We start from the raw sequence: 19,458 nt of genomic DNA, 5'->3' as shown, positions 1-19,458 counted from the left end.
TGGATGTGGGCAGGTGCTCTACAAGTGCCACATTTTGGCTCCTGAGTGAATAAAATGCACAAAGCATCCAATGGCAAATTCATAGCATGAGGTTTAATGCAATGGGAGCTTCATGTGCTTATGCACAACAGAATAAACTTCTTCAATTGGAAGATAATCTAATCTATTTTTTTTTTCTTCTGATTATAACTGTTTAGGCGTCTGAACAAGAATAAATTGCAAGTTCTTCCCGAGCTGCTTTTCCAGAACACACAGAAGTTAACCCGGCTGTAAGTATAATCTGATCTATTTTTCTGTGGTGTGTTTCTATTTTATGTTCCTTATTGTGCAGATTCACATGTCTGTGTTTTGACTGCGGCGAGAGGTTTAATTTCTGTGATATTAAACTGCCAGTTAGTAAGGGTTTTTTAGGGGATGTGTTATGTTTGCTTGTGTGTAGCTGTAATTTGGTAGAGCATAAATATCAGAGGGAAGAGAAACCACAGAATTTTTGTGTTCCTCATCTATTCACCAGGATGACGTCAAGGTGACTTATTTTGAACTCTGTAGAGCTGCAGGAACCATGGAAAGTGTCAGGTTCATGTATCTGGTTCAGGCTAGATGTCCACAAAGAGAGAGTGCATATACTTATTTTAAAATAATGGAGGTAGCTACAAATTCTTTAGCTTGGAAAATTATCTTTTCAAGTGAGTCAAGGCTTTGCCAGATAGACCAGCAAAGTTATGGCTGCTGCCTCATCAGGCAGGAAGAGGAAAAATTATGGAGAAGTAAATAATTTTTTTCTTTGAAATATAAAAACTATGTTATAAAATGTTTAGATGACATCAAGGCCCATTTCAGCAGCAAGAGAAGGATGTAATGAACTTGGCATTATTTGGTTTTGGTGGGAGGAGGGAGAGGGTGGTAGAACAATAACTGGATGATTTGCAAAATACATGTTTTTTAAAAGTGTATAAAAATAAAATGGATGAGCAGGTGCCTGTGTAGTTACTATCAAAAAAGAGTCGCCTGCCTTTTCAAAGGAGTAGTCAAAAACTGTTTGAAATAATTTTCTGGGTCCTGCCAAAGTTAAACGTGTGACCCACACTGGCTTTTGAAATTTGGTGAAACTGATCTTTTAATGCTTGAGTTCATTTATGGAAAATCAGATCCTGAGACTTGTGATTTGGTTAGTGAAATTGTGAAGTTATTACAGGGTGGCTGAAAAGTTCTCCATTCATGTGGAGTTTTTATAATTGTTTTAATGCATCAATGTGCAACCCAACCATTTAGACAGTAAATTCTTTTTCCCATGGAAATACAAACCACATGGTGATAGTGCAGATTAATTTTGGAATCAGATGACTTTAAAGAAGTAGGATCTTGGTTTATGTTTAAAAGAGGCAAGCTGAACAGTGCTGTTCAGCTGTTGCAGTGCTGTTGCATAGGTGCAACAAGTGATATTGAAATTTTGGAGAAGTCCTCTAATGAACTTCTTTTGCTCATGAAAAACTGTGCAAGCCATTATTCTACAAATGTAAAAAATATATTAAAAATATAAGCTATAGATGTGTTTTAGTCTTAAAATCTACTTGGAAAAATCTTTGTTGGACTTGTTTTGCAAGCTTTGTCATGACTTTTGAATTCACTAGGATTTATCTGCTGAATGGATTTGCTTGAGCTGAACAATTTGGTTGCATTTCCTAATGTTCTTTTCATGGTTTTGAAATTTTGCTTCTTGAAACTCAACTTGAGTACAAAGTGTGAGCTGGGACATGGTTACAGATACCTTAATCTGGTCTCTGGAAGGTGCCAGTTGTATTTATTGGTTAGAAGAGTTGCTTTATGTGGGTTGGTTGTCTAAGGATATGATGATGCTTTCCAGAGAAAAGCTTTTATAGAGTTTACCTGGATCTCTACAAATTCCAGCTTAACATGTTGAAAATTGCTCTGTGAGTGGTCTCACTGTACCTGGATGTCACGAGAGGAACTCTCTGGTAGTTTGTGGTTTCAGTGGAATGCTGTGTTGATAACTTGTGTGCATCTGTCCTCAGGAGCCTGCACAAAGAGCTGAAGTGAAAGTAGCTGGGGCTGCTCAGTCCCACAGAGTGTGTTTTCCAGTAGGTCATGCAATCATGATACATCATAGCCCGTAACAGCAAGGGCAATAATTTTGCTTTTAGAATATAAGGATTGTAATAAAGTTCCATAGAATGGAGTGATTAATCTGAAGGCTGTGTTCTGTAATGCCTCCCAAAGGGTGCTGTCGGAACATTTGTCTTTATTCACTGACATTCATTCAGCCTTGCTTACTGTTGAGCAGTGCATTAGATAGATCACTTTAACACTGTTTGTCAGAAGAAACTCGCTTTTTCTTTTGAAGATACAAGTGTTCTATAAATACAGTGTATATTATAAGCAAATAAATCTTAGCTCAAGTGAACTGTTACAGTTCCAAGTGTAGTTTGGTTGCATGTTTTTCCATCATGGGATAAGAATTAAACATTTGCTTCTTACTAGAATTTAAAATACACCCATACATATATATGGTTGCTCTCTGTTGTTTCATGTTGCTGTCTTGGTCCCACTGCTGTGGATTCAGAGCTGTTGTTTCCTGCTTCTGCTCTGCCTTGTCTGAATCCAGCAGTGCCCCTCTGCTCTCAGATGCTCGAGTGGAGGGGCGGTGGTGCCTGCATTCCTCCCTGCAGCTGCTCTGACCCAGCCTCTCCAGAAGAAAGCAGAGCTGAGAAAGTGATGAAAGGGCATAAAAGCAGTGAAACAAAAATCCGTAAGACAGGCTGATGCAGGGGTGAGGTAGATTCTGTGGAATTTACGAGCAGTGAATTTAAATTAACATTAAAAAGTGTAGATAACGCTGGTCTTAATTTTAATTTTCCATGGAATAGCTATAGTACTTCTGCTGCCATATTTTCCAGCTCTTGACTCTGAGCTACTCAGACATTACTCCATTATTTTCTTCTTAATAATTATAATCCTCATAAAATAGAAAGTTCAAAAGTCAAATATTTTCATTTTGTAAACTTGCGACAGCTCAAACAATGCAAAATTTTAAAGAACTAAATATTTCAATGCAGTATGTTCAGATTGTAAGATTTGGGTTTATTCATGGGACTGAAGAGCTTCTAGTCTTGTCCATGGAGGAAACAGAGATGAATTCTGTGATTCTGAAGCTGCCCTCTCCAGCAGACATGCAGTGAATGTAACAGTCCATGGCTTTGTTAATGAAGGTAGGAGCTAGACTTTTTTCTAAGATAAAGCTAAATAGAAAGATGACATTCTAAGTTTGGTTGCTTCATGACAGTGTGGAAATTGAGCATATTTATTATCATTGCTAAAATTTGGTGGAGATGGAGTGACTGAGCTGCTTAAATATGAAGGAATTTTGTGTGCTGGAGGGTTTTGGGGAAGACCTGTTAATGTTTCAGGAGTAGGTAAAGGCTGAAAAAGCAGCTGAGGGCTTTCTGTGTGTTCTGTCAGACAGGCTGAAACTGGGGGCTTTACTGGAGGAACCAGCTTTGTTTCTGTTGTTTGGTACCAGCAGAATCTCTTCAGCCCTGCTGCTGCTGGCAGTCGCAATGCAGGACCTGGTTTCATGTTGATGATGTGCTTGAAAAGCTGCAGGACAAACCTGGGGGTTCTCGTGCTGCTCCCTGTGAACACGGATTGGGACAGCAGTGCTGATGTCTCTGATGTCCCCATGTGTGGCACCAGGTTCCACTGCAATCCCCTTTCTGATAACCACTGAAACTGAATTCAGAATATTTCTCAGATTATAACCTCAACCCTCACTTTAACCCCAGGTACCTTTGGCTTTTTTTTCTCCAAGCCTCTCCCAAATTCTGAGCTTCAGGATATCCTTGCATCTTTTACAGGGCTGGTTGGGCTTCTTTGTCACATCTGGTTGATATTACCAGCAGGAATATATATAGTGAAATAAACCTGAAATGGAATGTGAGGCGTCCCACAAAACGAGTTTCTCATAAGGCTTTGAGCCTTTTCTTCTAGAAAGAGGGGCTTTGAGACTCATGGGTTTTGTTTGCTTTGGTTTAGATAAGGGTTTTAAGTTTAAGTTGGATGGTGAATGAACCCTTGATTGGATTCTCTAGTGGAAATGTTTCTCATTGCTCTGTTGCCTTAACTGCCTAGGTTTTAAAGCTTCTCAACTGTTTTATCTGGGATAATTGTCTAATAATTCAAAACGCAGGCAATTTAATGAGAAAACTGAATCAAGGAAAAGACATTTTTAATTAATTGAGAAATAAAAGCATGAAAGATAATTTTTAATAGTTTCAGATATTTACTAATATCTATCCATAAAGGAACAGGTATTTTTAATACAGGTAATGAAATGCACTGAAAAAGTATAATAAAATGAAACATGTAATTTAACAGCTATGAAACTAGGTTTTGATTCTAAGTCAGTTATTTTCTTATATCCAAAACAACTTGTGAAATTTATTTGTAAAGGTTGTAAGCAAAGATTTGTGCCTGCTGGAATCCTGTTTCCTTTGTGTGCAAAGCTGCTGTATAAAATGATTTTAGTGCATCTGCTTTTCACTAAAAGACAAGTATTCTAGGGGTCCATGAGACACTTATTTATCTTTGAAAACCAAAGGGGGAAACAAGCTCATTTTCCCACAAACACCCTGTCATGTAAGAATATATTTGTTTCATTGTTGAAGCCTCTATACCTCAGGCTAGCTGCTAAGTAGTCATGGTAAAGCTCCTTTGTGTGTGTGAAAAAAACCTCTTAGAAGGGCTCTAAACTCAAGTCTTGCAGTGAGAATTAATGCCTCGACCAAATTTATAGCCATGGACCATTTGTTGGGTCTATTTGCTTTTAATGAACTGTCTTAGCTGTCTCTTGACTGAGCGAACCAGGCTCTGGAAACTTAGATACTGAAATCTGACACCAGAATATCAGTATAAGCATAGTGGAAGCATCCATTAGACTCTGAAATGAATTTGTTTACTTTTTGAGTACTATCAGAATCTAGATTTTATTTCAAGAATGAGTGTCTTAGTGTGGGAGCAGAGCCCTGTGATCCTGAGCTGAGACAATTTGGCGTGCCCAATACCTTTGTGTTTAAATTTTCGAGTCGTGGTGTCCCAGTGTTTTATCATATTCATTTACAGTTATTTCTAAAGTAGGCTTAAGTGGCACAATCAGCATCATGGAGAGACTGTAGACAAATTATTTGTTTTAATGAAATGGTATTTTCTCTCAGTATCAGGAACAGCCATTTAGTAATGAGTTTCTTGCTGTTAACATGGTGTAAGTATTTGTAGCACTGTGAGATTTGTCAGAGCTGGATCAGTGGGATGCTTATTTCTTGTCTAGTGAAACATTTTGAAAGTTGATTGACAGATGGGTAAAATAGTGAGTAGGTACTTGCAGCACACAACACAAATTCTGTGAGTAGCCTGAAAAGTAGGCAATATTCAATTTTAGCAGAATCCCAGAACGGCTGAGGCTGTGTGCTGGGCTGACCCTGGCAGGACACGGGTGCCCAGAGCTGCTCTGTCACTGCTCTTCTCAGCTGGGCAGGGAGAGAAAATAAAATGAAAGGCTTGTGGGGTGAGATCAGAGCAGGGAGAGATGCCTGACCTGTGCAGATTATAACCTCAACCCTCACTTCAACCCCAGGTACCTTTGGCTTTTTTCTTCAAGCCTCTCCTAAATACTGAGCTCCAGGATATCCTTGAATCTTCTACAGGGCTGGTTGGGCTTTGTTGTCAGTCTGCAAAGCAGACCTGACTCGGGGATATTAACTTCAGTGACAATGAAATCACAGCAGGGGCAGTGGATTTTTATTTTTTTTTTAGAAATTGCTATTTGCCATCTCTTTCCTTGACTTGTTCTCTTCCTTATGATATCAATGTGTGTGCAGTGTGTGTATTTGATTTTGTGTAAGTACTTTCCTTGGATAATTCCTGGTAGGAGCAGCTGGATCTCGTTAGTTAGCACTCTGGTTAAGAAGCTGCCCTGGCTAGATGTAAATATGAAGGTGTTGTCACTTTCCCTGAGGGACGCTTCTCTGCTGCAGTGCCCAGGGAGTCAGTGTCTCCTGCCTGGGGCTGGATGAGTGCAGTGTGTGTTGGATTTTCCCAAGGTTTGCTTTCCTCTGATGCCTGTGCAGCTCAGATGTTGATTGTAGCCAGGGGTTTGTTGCACATGGCTGTGATTTGCCCAGGATTTGCTGCTGGAAGCCCTCTGAGAAGTGTCACTGGTAACCCCTCCTCGCCAGGCCCATCCTCAGCCAGCTCAGCCCACCAAACCACAGCTCCTGGTCAAGCTCGGCCTCTTTCATCTTGTGGGTGCCATTAGAAGCTGTGCTTGGAAAAGCAACCAGATCATACATTTTCTTAGTGTCCTCTTTCTTTCTCTGTTTGTTCTCTTTCTAGAAAGAAAGCTCTCCCAGATCGCTGCCTCAGAGCTCCGTTATCATTTCCCATTAAAGCAGGATCCTGACAATTCAATTGTTGCAGGAGTGTGAGTTAGGGTGTTGCCATGACAAAAGAGCTTGGGCTTGTAACAGGGTGTTTTTGTGGTTCCATCCACATCCAATAATTGTAGTTTTACTGTGCATAGATCACAGCAGCTCTTTTCAGAAGACAGAAAATAATTACAGTAAGTGTTTGCTGGTCTCTGGGGTGCACTTCTGGCTTGGGAAAGATGTGCATTAGGTCAGGGGCTTGTGCTGCAGATAGCTGGATGACATTTACACCATTTATCAAGCTGAAGTCATTCTAGATCTTCTTTTGGGCTCTGCTTGTAAATAATGTATTTAACCATTTTTTAAAATAAAGTACACAGCAATTTTATTTGAAGAGTCTAAAGATCTTCTGTCTGTCTAAATTAGGGCAGAAGAATAATTAAAAATGTAAAATATTTTAAACTTATTATTACTTTGAGAGTAGAAAGGAAAACATTTTGAAAAGCCAGAAGGCTTCTTCCCCAGTGCTGCTTTTTTCCTCTGTGTGAAATTGGTTGTTTGAAATGATAGTGTGCAGATGTCTTGTTTCCCCTCTTAAGGGAAACAGGCACGACTGGGGAGGAAAGGGTGTTTTCTGTGAAAATTACTGCTGGGTTTTAGTGGCGTCTCCCTTCTAAGGAGGGTTCTATTGCCAACTGCTGTGATCAGGTCATCTTATTGCAAAGCTATTTAAGGGAGTTTGTGGCAAAGGATTATACATTTCCAGAAGAAATGCCACACATGCAGATTAAGCATAAGTCTGCTTTGGAAATAAGTTGTTCTGCTCTGTTAGCTGGGTAACTACTGCCCTGCATTTCCAATGTTTTTTCCTTTGCTACTTGAAGGGTGACATCTTTTCACTGATATTCAGCTCAAGAAATCAGGAGGCTCCAAATTAGTGGGATTAATTAAATTATTTGATAATTATTTGCTAGCCTTAGCCATGCTGCTGGGCGTCCCTTTTCCTGAATGTTGGGATTTTTAAGGCACTCTCAGATATATTCAAGTTTCAAATCACATGGCTTGGAGATAGAACATTAAAAATACTGTTAATATACTGTAACTGGCTGCACAAAGCAATCCTGAACTGCAAAATGCTAACACCAAGAGCAGCCCTGTGAGCTCACTGAGTCCATTCCATGATTGTGCATCAACAGAGCCCTTATAAGTAGTTTCTGATGCTTCTTAAAATTTGCCTTATTAGTACCAAACAAGGAATACTGAAAAATTCAGTGTTTGCTCACAATTAGGCATTAATTCCCATCAGAGTTCATTCTTTTTGAGACCATCCTGGAGGTGCTTAGCAAAATCAGGCTTTTCTGAGCTTCTGCAGCGTCTGCTGCTGCTTTGAGTGAGTCCCAGCAAGGGCAGCTGGGTGGGGGCTCCATGGTCAGTCAGCCACGAGGGTTCTCAGGGTGGCTGTGTGTGCTCTGCCAGCTCTGAAATGTGTCCTTATTAACTGCTTCTGTCTTCAGAGTGATGAGTTTAAATGGGGGAAAAACACTGACAGCTTCTGGTTACCAGGGCTTCCACACGACTGAGCTGTTACGGCTCAAAACACAGCAGTTGTGGGTGGGCATTATTGGCTTGCTGGTTTAGATTAGTCTTCAGAGTTTGGGCTTTTTTTTTGCTTCTGTGAGCAGCAGTCCAAGTTCTGTGGCTCCCTGCCGTGCTGGGTTCTGGTTCCTGGGGTTTGATTTGTGGCGGTGGCAGGGCAGGGAGCTGCTGCTGCTTCTGGTGCCTCTGCAGGGTGGATTTGTCTGTGGCACTCAGGGGCTGCTTGCGAGCCGGACACAGGATTGAGTGGCTGTGGGTCTGCAGCTGGAGATTCATTAGGTTGTACCACTGGTATATTATTACTGGGGGATTCTGACCTGATGGTTTATAGGCAGTTTCTCTTCCGGAAACTGGCTAACCCTGGTAGTCTGTGCAGCTCTAAGTTTGTCAGGGTCAGATTTACTGCATTTGCTTTGTTAATGTGGCTTTTTTGGCCTTGCCATTAGAGCTAGTCAGCAAATGCCAGCACATCACGGTGTGCTTGCACTCAGCATTGCTATATGGGTATTGCATTCCTTGTTTGAAAACTTCCTTTGAATCAGTTAGTTGTTAAGTGAAAGTTTTTTTGCCTTTCCCCCTCGGCTGTGCTCTGAAAAAGCTGAAAAGTGTTTTCCTGTGTGTTCAGTGCTTCAGAGCTGCTGGAGTCTTGTCCGTGGTTAGAATGAGCTGTGGGAAATCCACGTGTAAAATGTCATTACTGCAACTAGGAGACAATGCAGAGTGAATATGACTGTCTTTTCTTTCTGGTGAACAGGAGATTAGAATGCATTTGGCATTATTTTCACACTGAGGCAGTTTCCTCGCACAAAGCAAATGTAGGAACAGATTGAACTGATGACCTGAAGTGCAGACATCTCATCTACGCAACAGGAAAAATCATAATGATAATGTAAATATTTCTGCTGCTTTCCATAATAGACTGTCATCCTGAGGCCAAAGAGGAGTTTACATTCATCGTCTTGTAAAAGCCCTTTCAAATACTTTGGAAATATGTGGCAGATAATGAGAATTTCTTTTAGTGTGTGTGGATAGTAGAAGTAGGGGGCATGATCAATGGTGCAGAGATACTAATGAGTGTTAATTTACAAGTGCTGCATGTGAAGTCTTGATTTTCTTCCGTGTCTTTAAAAAGAAAAGGCCATTTCCCATGAGCAGTTTTGTGGCTGCAGCTCTCCTGGTTGTTTCATGGCAGCAAAACACTGATTTACCTACAGAGATTTATTGCCCAGTCAGGGTGCCCTATGAGTTAAGGGTTTGGTGGGTAGAACGATGCCAAATACTTCCTTGTTTTAATTATCATTTGGTTTTCTTCTTGAAATCTGCGATGTGTACAATGGGAAGCTTAAGTCAGGCTTTCTGGAGCTTTTCCATGTGTTTCACAGGGGTAACAGGCCATGCCTGTTTAAAGTATTTCAGACACTTAAAGGTCTCAAAAATGAAAGCTGCTATTACTTTTAAATGCACTGGGTTTGCTTTTGAAATACAGTCATAAATGATCCAGGATTTCATTTTGATTCCAGTCCCTGCAGTTGGGAGAGCCGTGGGATTGTAGCCTGGGGGTGTGTGTGCCTGTCAGAAGGGTCAGGAGCTGAACCAGGGGATTTGATCTGGAGCTTGACGCAGCTCCATGTCCCCAGTGCAGACTGCACTGTAAAACTTACAAGGGTAGAAAATATTCATGAAACAAAATTAAAATAACCCATGCAAGTCACTAAAAGCTGCAGTGCTGTGAGAATAGATTGGCAAGGCTGGTTTGTCATCATCTTGCCTTGGCTAAGGCAAGGATGTTGTACAAGGTGTGCCTTTGAACTGCTTTTAATTCTTCACTCCGTGTAACACACTGAAAACTAAAGGTCACGGCGCCATGTGTTATACAAAGTGCATGAGCTGATTTTTAATGTTTCCCTTATATAATACTTTGGAACTTAGTGGCATTATTCAAATATACCATAATTGCCACTGTTGAATATTGAGATTTTCTGCAATAAAAATGCAAATACTATTGAGAAAATTGACTGAAGCGTATTTGAAATTAAGTACCTGCCTTTTTCTTTGCTCTGTTAAACTCCCTTATGGGCTGTTGCTAAAGACATATATGAAATGTTTTCTTCAGGAAACAGCTGATATGAATTTTCTCCATTCCTATTGATCTATGAAGGAATATAAAGTTTAATGTTTTGAATGGTTTCCATGCATGGTACAACATCAGTGCTTGGTGAACTGTGAGAGGAAAAATGCTGACGAGAAAAGCATCTGATATGAAACCAAATATTATGCTTATACAGTTAGTTTCTTTTGTTGAGAGAATAATCCTGTGTCCTACCACACAGCTACAGGAATAGAACTGCCTGTAAGTTCTGATAATCATCAGAATCAGGTGAAAAATGAAAAATCAGCCCTGCCTCGCTGTCCTTTGTGGGAGTGAAGAGGGCTGCTGAGTGCCCTGGGACATTCAGTCTCTGAGCCCCAAACAGATTTCTTTACAACAATCATATCCAGAAAGTGACTGTATCTTCAAAAGCACTGGATGGAATTTCTGCTCTTTTCACCTTGAGTTTGTACTGCCCTGCTCTACTTTTTCCCAGTGACTGCTCGATTAACCCCATACCTTAGAATCCCTCACTGGGAGCAGTGCTGATGCTATGTTCTGCTAAGTTTTTTACTAGCGTATTTTCTGCAGAAGTAGCAGCCTTTGCAGTGTCTTGGTGTTATTTGATGCCAGAACTTGCTGGACTACAGGAGGTTTTTCTCTTAAACACATTCCCTTCCTTGGCTCCAGAGGCCTCAGGTTGCTCCTGCTGTCGGAAGGGCTGCGCTGCAAACACCAACCTGGGACAGTGCCTGCCCCTGGGCTGGCTGCCATAAAACCCCTAAATCCCTGTCCTTTGCTGGGTTTGGCGCATCCCTGTGTGAGCCAGGCATCTCAGTCAGCTGTTCTGGAGTTTACCATGGGATGGGAAATGCTCAGCTGTGCTCCAGTGTCCCTGCCTCTGACAGGAGCAGGGTCAGGCTGACCTTGCTCAGGTGGGCTACTCGCTTTGGACTTTCAGGGCAACATTTGTGGAGTGTTTTGATAAAGTGTAATTTAGTTGCATCAGTAATTACAGGCTCCAGAGGGACCATGGTATTTTTTTCCTGACAGGACAGAAAACAAATTTCCCATAAGCCTGGGGAATGCAACATGCCACTTGCCCCAGCTGGTGGTGAACTTCAAAGGAAAACAATGTTTCTTTTTACTGGCCTCGGGTTTTGCACTATTTTATCTTCAAAACTGGCATTTCAATTGCTTGAAGGGAATTATTTTTCTTCACTGCTTGTTACTCTATTTTTCCCAAATGGCATTGCTGGTTTTTAAAAATGAGGACCACCTTACTCTCATGCAGCTGGAGCTTATTCCAGCTCCTCTTTAATGAGGTAAACCCATTTCATTGTGTTTAAATAAGCACATGAACAAAGGGCCAGTGGCTGGCTTGGCCTGTGGATAGCTGTGGCTTACAACAGGCCATGTGTCGGGTGTCAAACTTGGCAAAAATATCAGCTAGACTGTTTTTCACTTTGTAGTTAAGGTTTGTAAATAAATACACTTTTATGGAAAGTGTAAATGATATACCTTTAAAAGTTGAGACTACTTTATTACCACTCTGTTTTTTGCACCTCTCCAAATTCACTGGAGAGAGTCCTTGCTTTCTAAAGAATGAAATGAAAAGGAGAAAAGGATTCCCCTCTTCCTTTAGGGCACATCAAACGTGCTATAAAATATGGAAAAGTGAGGACCTGTCACTCTGGCTTGACTCTGTAGCCTTGCCCTGAAATGAGGAAGGAGTTCAGTTAGCAGAGACTTTCTAAGGCATTTTTGTGAGTGTGCCCCATTGCTGGAGTGTCAGATTGGCAGGAAGAATTCCAGAGTGAGCTGCTCTCCAGGCTTTCAGCCTGGCCTCTCCCTTATGTACAGTGACCTGAAAGATTAACACAGTTAAGAACTGAGGGGAAGCAATTTTTATGTATGAAAATGTCCAATATTAACAAAGAAACAAGCTCTAGCAGCTCCCAGTGAATATTCAGGAGCCAGGGGGCTGCTGGGGATGCTGCTGCGTTGAATGGCCAGTGAGAATGCTTCTGTGTAACTTTAAACTGCACTTTTAAAATTATGCAATGCTGAATTTCAGGCATGTTTTAAGCTGCTGCAGCACTGTGCCCTTGTCACAAATGGCATTTGTGTGTGGAGATTCAGATGGGCCCAACCAGTCATTTAATGATTTTACAGCTTGTGGTGAAGCTCCAGTTAAGGAAAGGAAGTTTTTTCCTAAGTAAATTTCCACAACTGTCTCATGTGCACAGGTTGGGGGGATTAGTTGTAGAAATAGTCAGTGGCTTGTCTTGGATCAGCAGTCACTGGGTTGTTAGGGTTTTTTTCCCCACTAATGTGCCTGCTTTTTAAGGTTTTCATATTTAGCATTATGGTAGCCAACCCCTTTGTTTCTTTTTCATGTAGAAGGAGATTTTTCTGGTTTTCTTGCCAGAAATATAAGAATATATATACAATACAATATAAGAAAGAATGGAGCATATTAACCTCATCAGCATTTAACTGGCTGTGTTCTGAGTGGGAAGTTGAACCATATGACCACAGGGGTCCCCTACAACCTGAAGTATTCAGTGGTTAAATATGTTATTTGCAGTATTTAATGCTAGGGCTTGGAAGCTTTTAGCTGGTTCAAGATTTGGCAGATACTGTGGATGGGATACCAGACTGTGGAGTTTTTATTTTTTTGTCCTTCTAGACAGGATTTTTGTGGGTGCTGGAAGAGCTTGTGCCTAAGAGGTGCAAGGTTGTGCTCATCATCAGGATGTTGGAGTTGAGATGTTGGCTTTCAACTCCCACAACCCTGGAAAGTCATCAGGAGCCAGAGCTGATGAACTGCTGCTGAGGAAAGTCAATTTTAGCTGTGTCCCACCCTAAATTGTGCTGTTTGAATCCACTTTTAACATTGACTTTGGTGTCCTTTTCAGAGGTAGGATGTGCCTTGGTGTTCAGTGTTTTTGCATTTTATTATCTTGCGTCTTATTGTGGGAGAAACTAGTTTGCTTTATCCCTATTGTGAATGTGTCTGGTTTCTGCTTTGCTGAGAAGCAGCTTGTAAAACCAGAGTGGCTGTGCTGGGGTCACTGTGTAACACAGGCAAAGAGATTCTGTTTGAAAACAGGATAAAAAGGAAAAAGGGAGCATAGCAGAGATGGCTCCTGGTCTTGTGGTTTTCCTTCCCAAGGTCCTATTTAAAGTGGACTTGGTATGAATGGAGGATCCAGGTTTGCTACAGGAGGAGGGATTTCAGGACTGGCCTGCTCTGTGCTCACACCCAGTGGTAAAATCTGACAGAAGGGCATGTTGGGCTCAACCTCCCATTATCTAAGAACACAGCCTTTGAATTTAAATGTTATTAACTTAGTTTCAGGTTGCGTCTACAGGAAAAGGTTTGTTCTCTTTCTCATCTTAATCTGATGATCTTGATTTAATTTTTGAATTTATTTCGAAGCAGTCTCTAAGGTAATGTTACTACAACATCAGCAATCTATTTAAATTACAGAAGAATCCCAACTGTTTTTTGAAAAAGTGGTTAGAAGGAAATGATGTCTGAATGTCCACTGGCTTGTGCTGAATTTCAGGCATGTTTTAAGCTGCTGCAGCACTATGACCATGTCACAAATGGGTTTTGTGTGTGAAGATTCATATGGGCCCAAACAATCATTTCATGATTTTGCAACTTGTAGTGAAGCTTCAGCTAAGGAAAATACAACACCACTTCTTGCATAATGATACTGGTGATACTTCCCTCTGACACTGAAGGGAAGGGCTTCTTAAAAGTGTCTTCAGAAAAGCTCAACTTGACTCATTTAATTGAATTACTGAATTACAAACTTTTACTTAAATGTGTAAATCAAAAGGGTTTTTTCAAGTAATGGTGGTTTTTTCCAAAAAAAGTTTTTATGAGTTTTTCTGGCAGCCATCTGTATACAAAATGCTAAAACAAAAATTCCAAAATCTAACATTTGTGTTTTGCAGATTAATTAGTTTGGAGTTCTTGGCTAGTTGGCCAAATAAATGATTTATGCTATGGATTTATGCCATGTCAGGGACAGGTAATATATGAAGTAACTGTTAAATATGTGGATGAGACAAGTACTTCAATTTTAGGAAGATTTATTTTTGAAAAAAAATGAGATATTTAAAATGTTTTTCTGATTTAATTTTATATCTGTAATAAAAGACAAATTCAGTTTGTGAGTTGATTAGAACCATATAATATTATTTAGTGGTTCCTCATTTTATATTTTCACAGACTGAAGACAGACATCACCTCATAGCCCTGCATCTCTAATAGTTCCAGATAGCATAATTATCTTTAATAACTTAGTGATTAAATTATTCTATATTTTGTCATTCTGAAGGGATTGCAAATAATTGAGTACACACTTTACACCATAACTTCTCATAAGTCCATACATCCCACTCCTTACCATGTAGTGGTGATGCTTACTGAGACTAGCACTTTATTGATTAACATTTCATAGGGTTATGCATTTTATAATTCCTAAGAGAAGATGTAAGAATTACAGATGGTATGCAGTGCTCTTATTCCTTTGAATTACCCCAGGGCACCTGAGTATTTGAATGATAGATAATGTTTTTTTGTTTTTTTTTTTGCTTATTGTCAACTATCATCCCTTGCTAAAACACATTTTGAGATTTTTATGGGACTTATGGCTGTTTTTTGCAGAATTTTGTGTAGGTGTGAAAAACTTGGTAGTATTTATTTCACTTGTGAAAATATTGAAGGACAGAAGAATGATCCATGTACTGAGAAGAGGAGCCAGAACTGGCATCTGCCAGCCTGGAGGAGGATTTTGTGGCAGTTGTTGTATTCTCCTGTGGCACTTTGGGTTTTTCCAGGCTAAGTCATGGCCAGAGGAGCTGGGTGAGCATTCCTGATCCAGATCCTGATCTTGCAGTGATCAGGGTGAGTTATCCCTGGCTGGCCAGGCCTGCCCATCTCCTGCAGCTCTGGAAGCTCTGCAGGCACACATTGCTTAACTGCCTGGAATCAGAACTGGCAGCCAAGGCCATCATTATCAACCCTGGGAAGAAATGCAATCCTTTTGAACTTCTGCTGACTGTTGAAACAAACCCCACCCAACCAAAAAAACCTAAAATCAGACAATTAAAAAAAAAATACAGCTCTGTCTTATATTGTTGCCTTTGCACAGCAGAGTCCATGTTCTATGGACCATAGATATATGGATATACATATATATGTATATATACACACCAAGTTACAGAGAGTCAGGAGAGCAGCTGGGGCTTCAGTTCTGCATTCCTGGTGGTTCTGACTTTGACTCTTTGCACTGAACTTGCTCAGGTGTGTGCAGAGTCCCTCTCCTGGAAATCTGACATTGTTCTGCTCAGTATTTCAAACTGTGTTAGGGAATAACTTGCGGAAGCAAAAATACTACATGGAAAAATTTTGCTTCAGTGACTATAAGTTGGATATGTGGACTGATTTTTTTTAAAGTCCTGTTAGAAAATATTAATTATTAGGTAATAAGGCAAAAAAAATTACCTGATAAGGGCAAGGAATTTTGGAATGTGGTGGGCAAGACTCGGTGTCCTGATTGAATTTTCAGTTGTTGAATTAAGTGTTTTATTTAAACAGCTTGAATTCTGGAGGATTGGATGGCATTTTGAATTAAGTAACTTGGTGTGGGTTAGTTTACTGTTAGACAGCACTGGTGTTAAGAGCTGGTGATTTATTTCATTGTAGGTAGCCAAACATCTTTGTGTGCTGGTTGTTCCACATACACATACATTTTACTCACCCTCTTGGTAGGTACTTTTTTCCATCCCTCCTCTTGCATATGTTGTGCTGCTGCTGAGTTGCTCTTGGAAACCATTTCTTAGTATGGACATTGGGACTGTTTTTCAAGGAAATGCAGTGCTTAATAAAAACAGCATGTAATGCAACAGCCCAAATAATTACCAATGTGCATACTATTATATATTCCATAAAAGTGTTATAGTAATGCTGCTCTGTGCCTCCAGCTTGTTGTATTATTGGCATATTATATAAATAGCCAGCTCTGGAGATACTTGGGAATTTTTGAATGAAAGCTTTTGTAGCATTAAAAATCACTGGGTTTGGGTTTTAATGGGAATATTGGGAAAATCAGACACTACTTGAATTGTCTGAAGTCATTACAGAATAAGTGAATTCTAAAAAGACTGCATTGTGATCGTTCCTGTTCCTGAAGTAGTGATGTTTTTTCAGCAGCTGTAAATCAGTGATTAAATAGTCTCTTGGTATAGAGACAGGACACAAAGGGTTCAGCTGTGCCTTGCCTTGAAAAGTGATGGAATTTTTTGGTTAAACACAATGAACTTGAAATGGTGAAATCTGAGTGAGTGATCTAAGTAATTTTGTTGCAATTTTCTTCAACACTTACAATGCCCAATTTTTGTGGCATAATAGAAGGACGCGGATCAGAAATTGAGTTATGGCTCCTGACAAAATGGTTTCTGATATTAATAGAAATGAATAAAATAAATTGGAGCCATTTTTATGAACCACTGAAGAGAATGTGTGATGGTGAGCCTGGAACAGCAGCCAGGCTGGAACAGAAACAAGCCTTGAGTTTATGAGCTTGAGATAAATATTTAAAAATGCCATTTCACTACGTGCAGAGTGTATTTCTCACATTTAAGTTTGGTTTCCTTTTAAAGCGTGTGTCAGATAAGAGCACCTGCTACTGCTGCTGGTGGGCAGGTCTGGAAGCCCAGAGGTGGCCAGGGAATGGCTCCAGGGAATGGCAGCCAGGAGGCAGAAAATGGTTTCAGTATGGGCTGGGTAGTGAGGCTGAGAGGGCCAGTTTTGGAGAATTTCAGCTATGTCATGGGAAATGGCCACAGCCAGACTTGTGATTAGCAGGAGTGAGCAAATCCTCTGGGTCATTGCCAGGGTTCAGGAGGGCAAAACACTGCTGGGCTATCAAATTGTTGCCATACTTTGTTTAAAGAAGAAAGAGAGGGGAAATATAAGTGGAGAAAAAAAAAAAAAAACTAACAAAGAAGCAGATGATTTTGTTGGGTGTCAAATGTGCCATCATTTTAATGTTGCTCACATGTACATCCAGAGGATAGAGAAGGGCTGGACCAAGTGCATTCAAATATTGGAGGTATTGAGGAAATCTGAAAAGTTAATAGCTGCTCACTTGTTCAGAGTTTTTGTCTTTGGATTAAAAGAATTTTCTCATAAATTGCACTGATTTTTTTTTTCTCCTTACAAAATGTACCTACATCAAGGGTATTTATGTATTACTGATCCCAAAATGACTTAAAGCTGATTTTTCTGTGTCTTAAATGCAAAGATATCATGTGGCATATTGAGGGAGTGTGAAAAAGTATTTTACCCTTTTTTTAACAAATAACAACAGTATATTTGGAAAGGACACTAATTAGAGCCAAAAGCAAAGTGGACAGCTGAAAGTACTCTCAGTACCCTGAAATTCATTGGATTTTTCTGGTGTGAGGCATGCTGTTGTAAATACCTGCTGTATTGGTCAGGCCTGCTGAGTGTGGTTTGTGAGGGCACTCCAGCAGGACTTTCCTGGTTCTGGGACATCGCAGCTTTCCAACCAAACTTCTTCATTCATTCACCTCAGGTGAGTAAACAGAGGTGTTTTGTTTTGCCCTCTGTGGTTGCCCCCCAGACCACAGGGCCAGGGCTCTTGAACAGCTCTTGGGCCAGAGAGTGGAGGAGCAATTTACATGTCAGTAATTATGTATTGCTATATTAATCTGATTGTTTGAATTAATCCATCCAGTCTTTTTCTTCAGTAAATGCAGAACACTTACAGGTTAGTGTTTCAAGAATAATACTGTAAATGAGCAGAGCTTTGCAGACTTCTATGCCAAATGCTGTCTAGATGGAGAGTTCTTTCCCACACAGAGCTGTCCTTCCCCCACTCCTCTGCAGCAGTGGGAATCAGAAGCATCACCCATGACTCATGGCACAGAGCTTAATATCTCCTGTGAAAGCTTGGAATTTGTCTGCCTTGGTCCCAGATGTAAATGTAGGACTATTTGCTGACCAGTTGAGAGTTTATATGGGTGGAGGACAGCATTCTAAGTCTTCATGGTGATAACACTGCTGCATTTGGGTTGCCTACAAACCCAAACCTAGGAAGGTGTAAGTAGTATATATAAAGTATTCAGAGTGAATCAGGGTTGATTTTGATACATTTATTTGCAAGGTTAGGTTGAATGTCAGCAGTCAAGTAGGCTCTGGTTAGTGCTTGAGATTGATGGGTTGTCTCTTAATTAAAACCTCAATTTCCTACATGAGAAATCATTCACTCAGAAGTAGCTAAACCAAGTCTAGAAGTAATAGCCAGGTTTTTCCCAGAAATAAAGCTGTTCACTTGAGGTGACATCTGAGTCTGGTTTGGCCTGAGACTTTGGGCTTTAGGTATGTTTGATTCCCAAAGGATAAATGGAATGGATATGCACAAAGTGCATGTTGCTCCGTGCTGTTACCAGTGGCTCCACTGAGGACTCTGTTTGCACAGAGGGACGGGGCCTCAAAGGTGGCTCTGAGGAAATCTCAGCCTCTTAGCTCAGGGATTAACAGGTCACCACAGGAACCTCTGGGCACATACTCCTGGAGACAGAGGCTGAGGCAGCGCTATGCTGTAGTGCTGGCTGTGTTCCAGTGCAACCAAAATATTGCTGGTGCTTTTGGCAAATTTGGAGATGAAGGGGAGGGAGGAACGGGTATGAACTGCGGGACAATCCTCAAAGGATGGTAACAGAGCTACCTGGAAACATGTAGGAATTTCTTGAAGTTTTCAGCATTCTTAAAACCAGATGAAAGCCTAAAAATGCCCAGATGTGTAGAAGAGATTTGCAGTGTGAGTGCACGAATACCATAATGATTGACACAGTCACTTTGAAGTATGTTTTTAATTATGTTGTTTCCATGTAGTGCTGCATGTGAAATGTTTTGATCTCACATAGGAAGAAGAGTTAGGTCTGTAACAGCCGCATGAATGGTGTGAGAGTGCTGTGCAGTGTGTTTCTCTGCCTGGAAAAACTGGCATCTTGTTCCCTGTCATCAGCTCAAGATGCGAAAAGGAAATGTACAACTGCTGAAAGTTGTGCAAAGAATCTGGTGAGGAATCTTCTGTCTTTGAAGATCTCCATATGGGAGGTATTCCATGTTTTGAAGATGACTTGGTTCTTGGGATTCCTGAAGTATTAGGGAGGAATGGGTGTAGCAGGCTTGTGTTTGGCAGCAGTTTAACAGCACAAACCAAATCAGAAATGCATAAATATGGTAAGTTATTGTTCTGTCAAAGCTGAGCACAGTTAGAAAGC

At 40.5% G+C, this 19,458-nt stretch overlaps 1 protein-coding gene across 2 annotated transcripts in view; it reads left to right on the top strand.

The window, feature by feature from the left end:
- SLIT3 (slit guidance ligand 3) overlaps nucleotides 1-19,458 on the top strand; it is a 471,830-nt gene that overhangs the window by 43,843 nt on the left and 408,529 nt on the right. For both annotated transcript variants that reach the window (XM_041397819.1, XM_041397817.1), the window contains exon 5: nucleotides 198-269. In XM_041397819.1, the coding sequence (XP_041253753.1) occupies nucleotides 198-269 (72 nt within the window). The remainder of the gene's footprint in view (nucleotides 1-197; nucleotides 270-19,458) is intronic.

Source organism: Onychostruthus taczanowskii, unplaced genomic scaffold (genome assembly GCF_017590055.1).
Source record: "Onychostruthus taczanowskii isolate IOZ18803 unplaced genomic scaffold, ASM1759005v1 scaffold14, whole genome shotgun sequence".
NCBI lineage: Eukaryota > Metazoa > Chordata > Aves > Passeriformes > Passeridae > Onychostruthus > Onychostruthus taczanowskii.
This window is presented reverse-complemented; position numbering and strand designations above follow the sequence as displayed.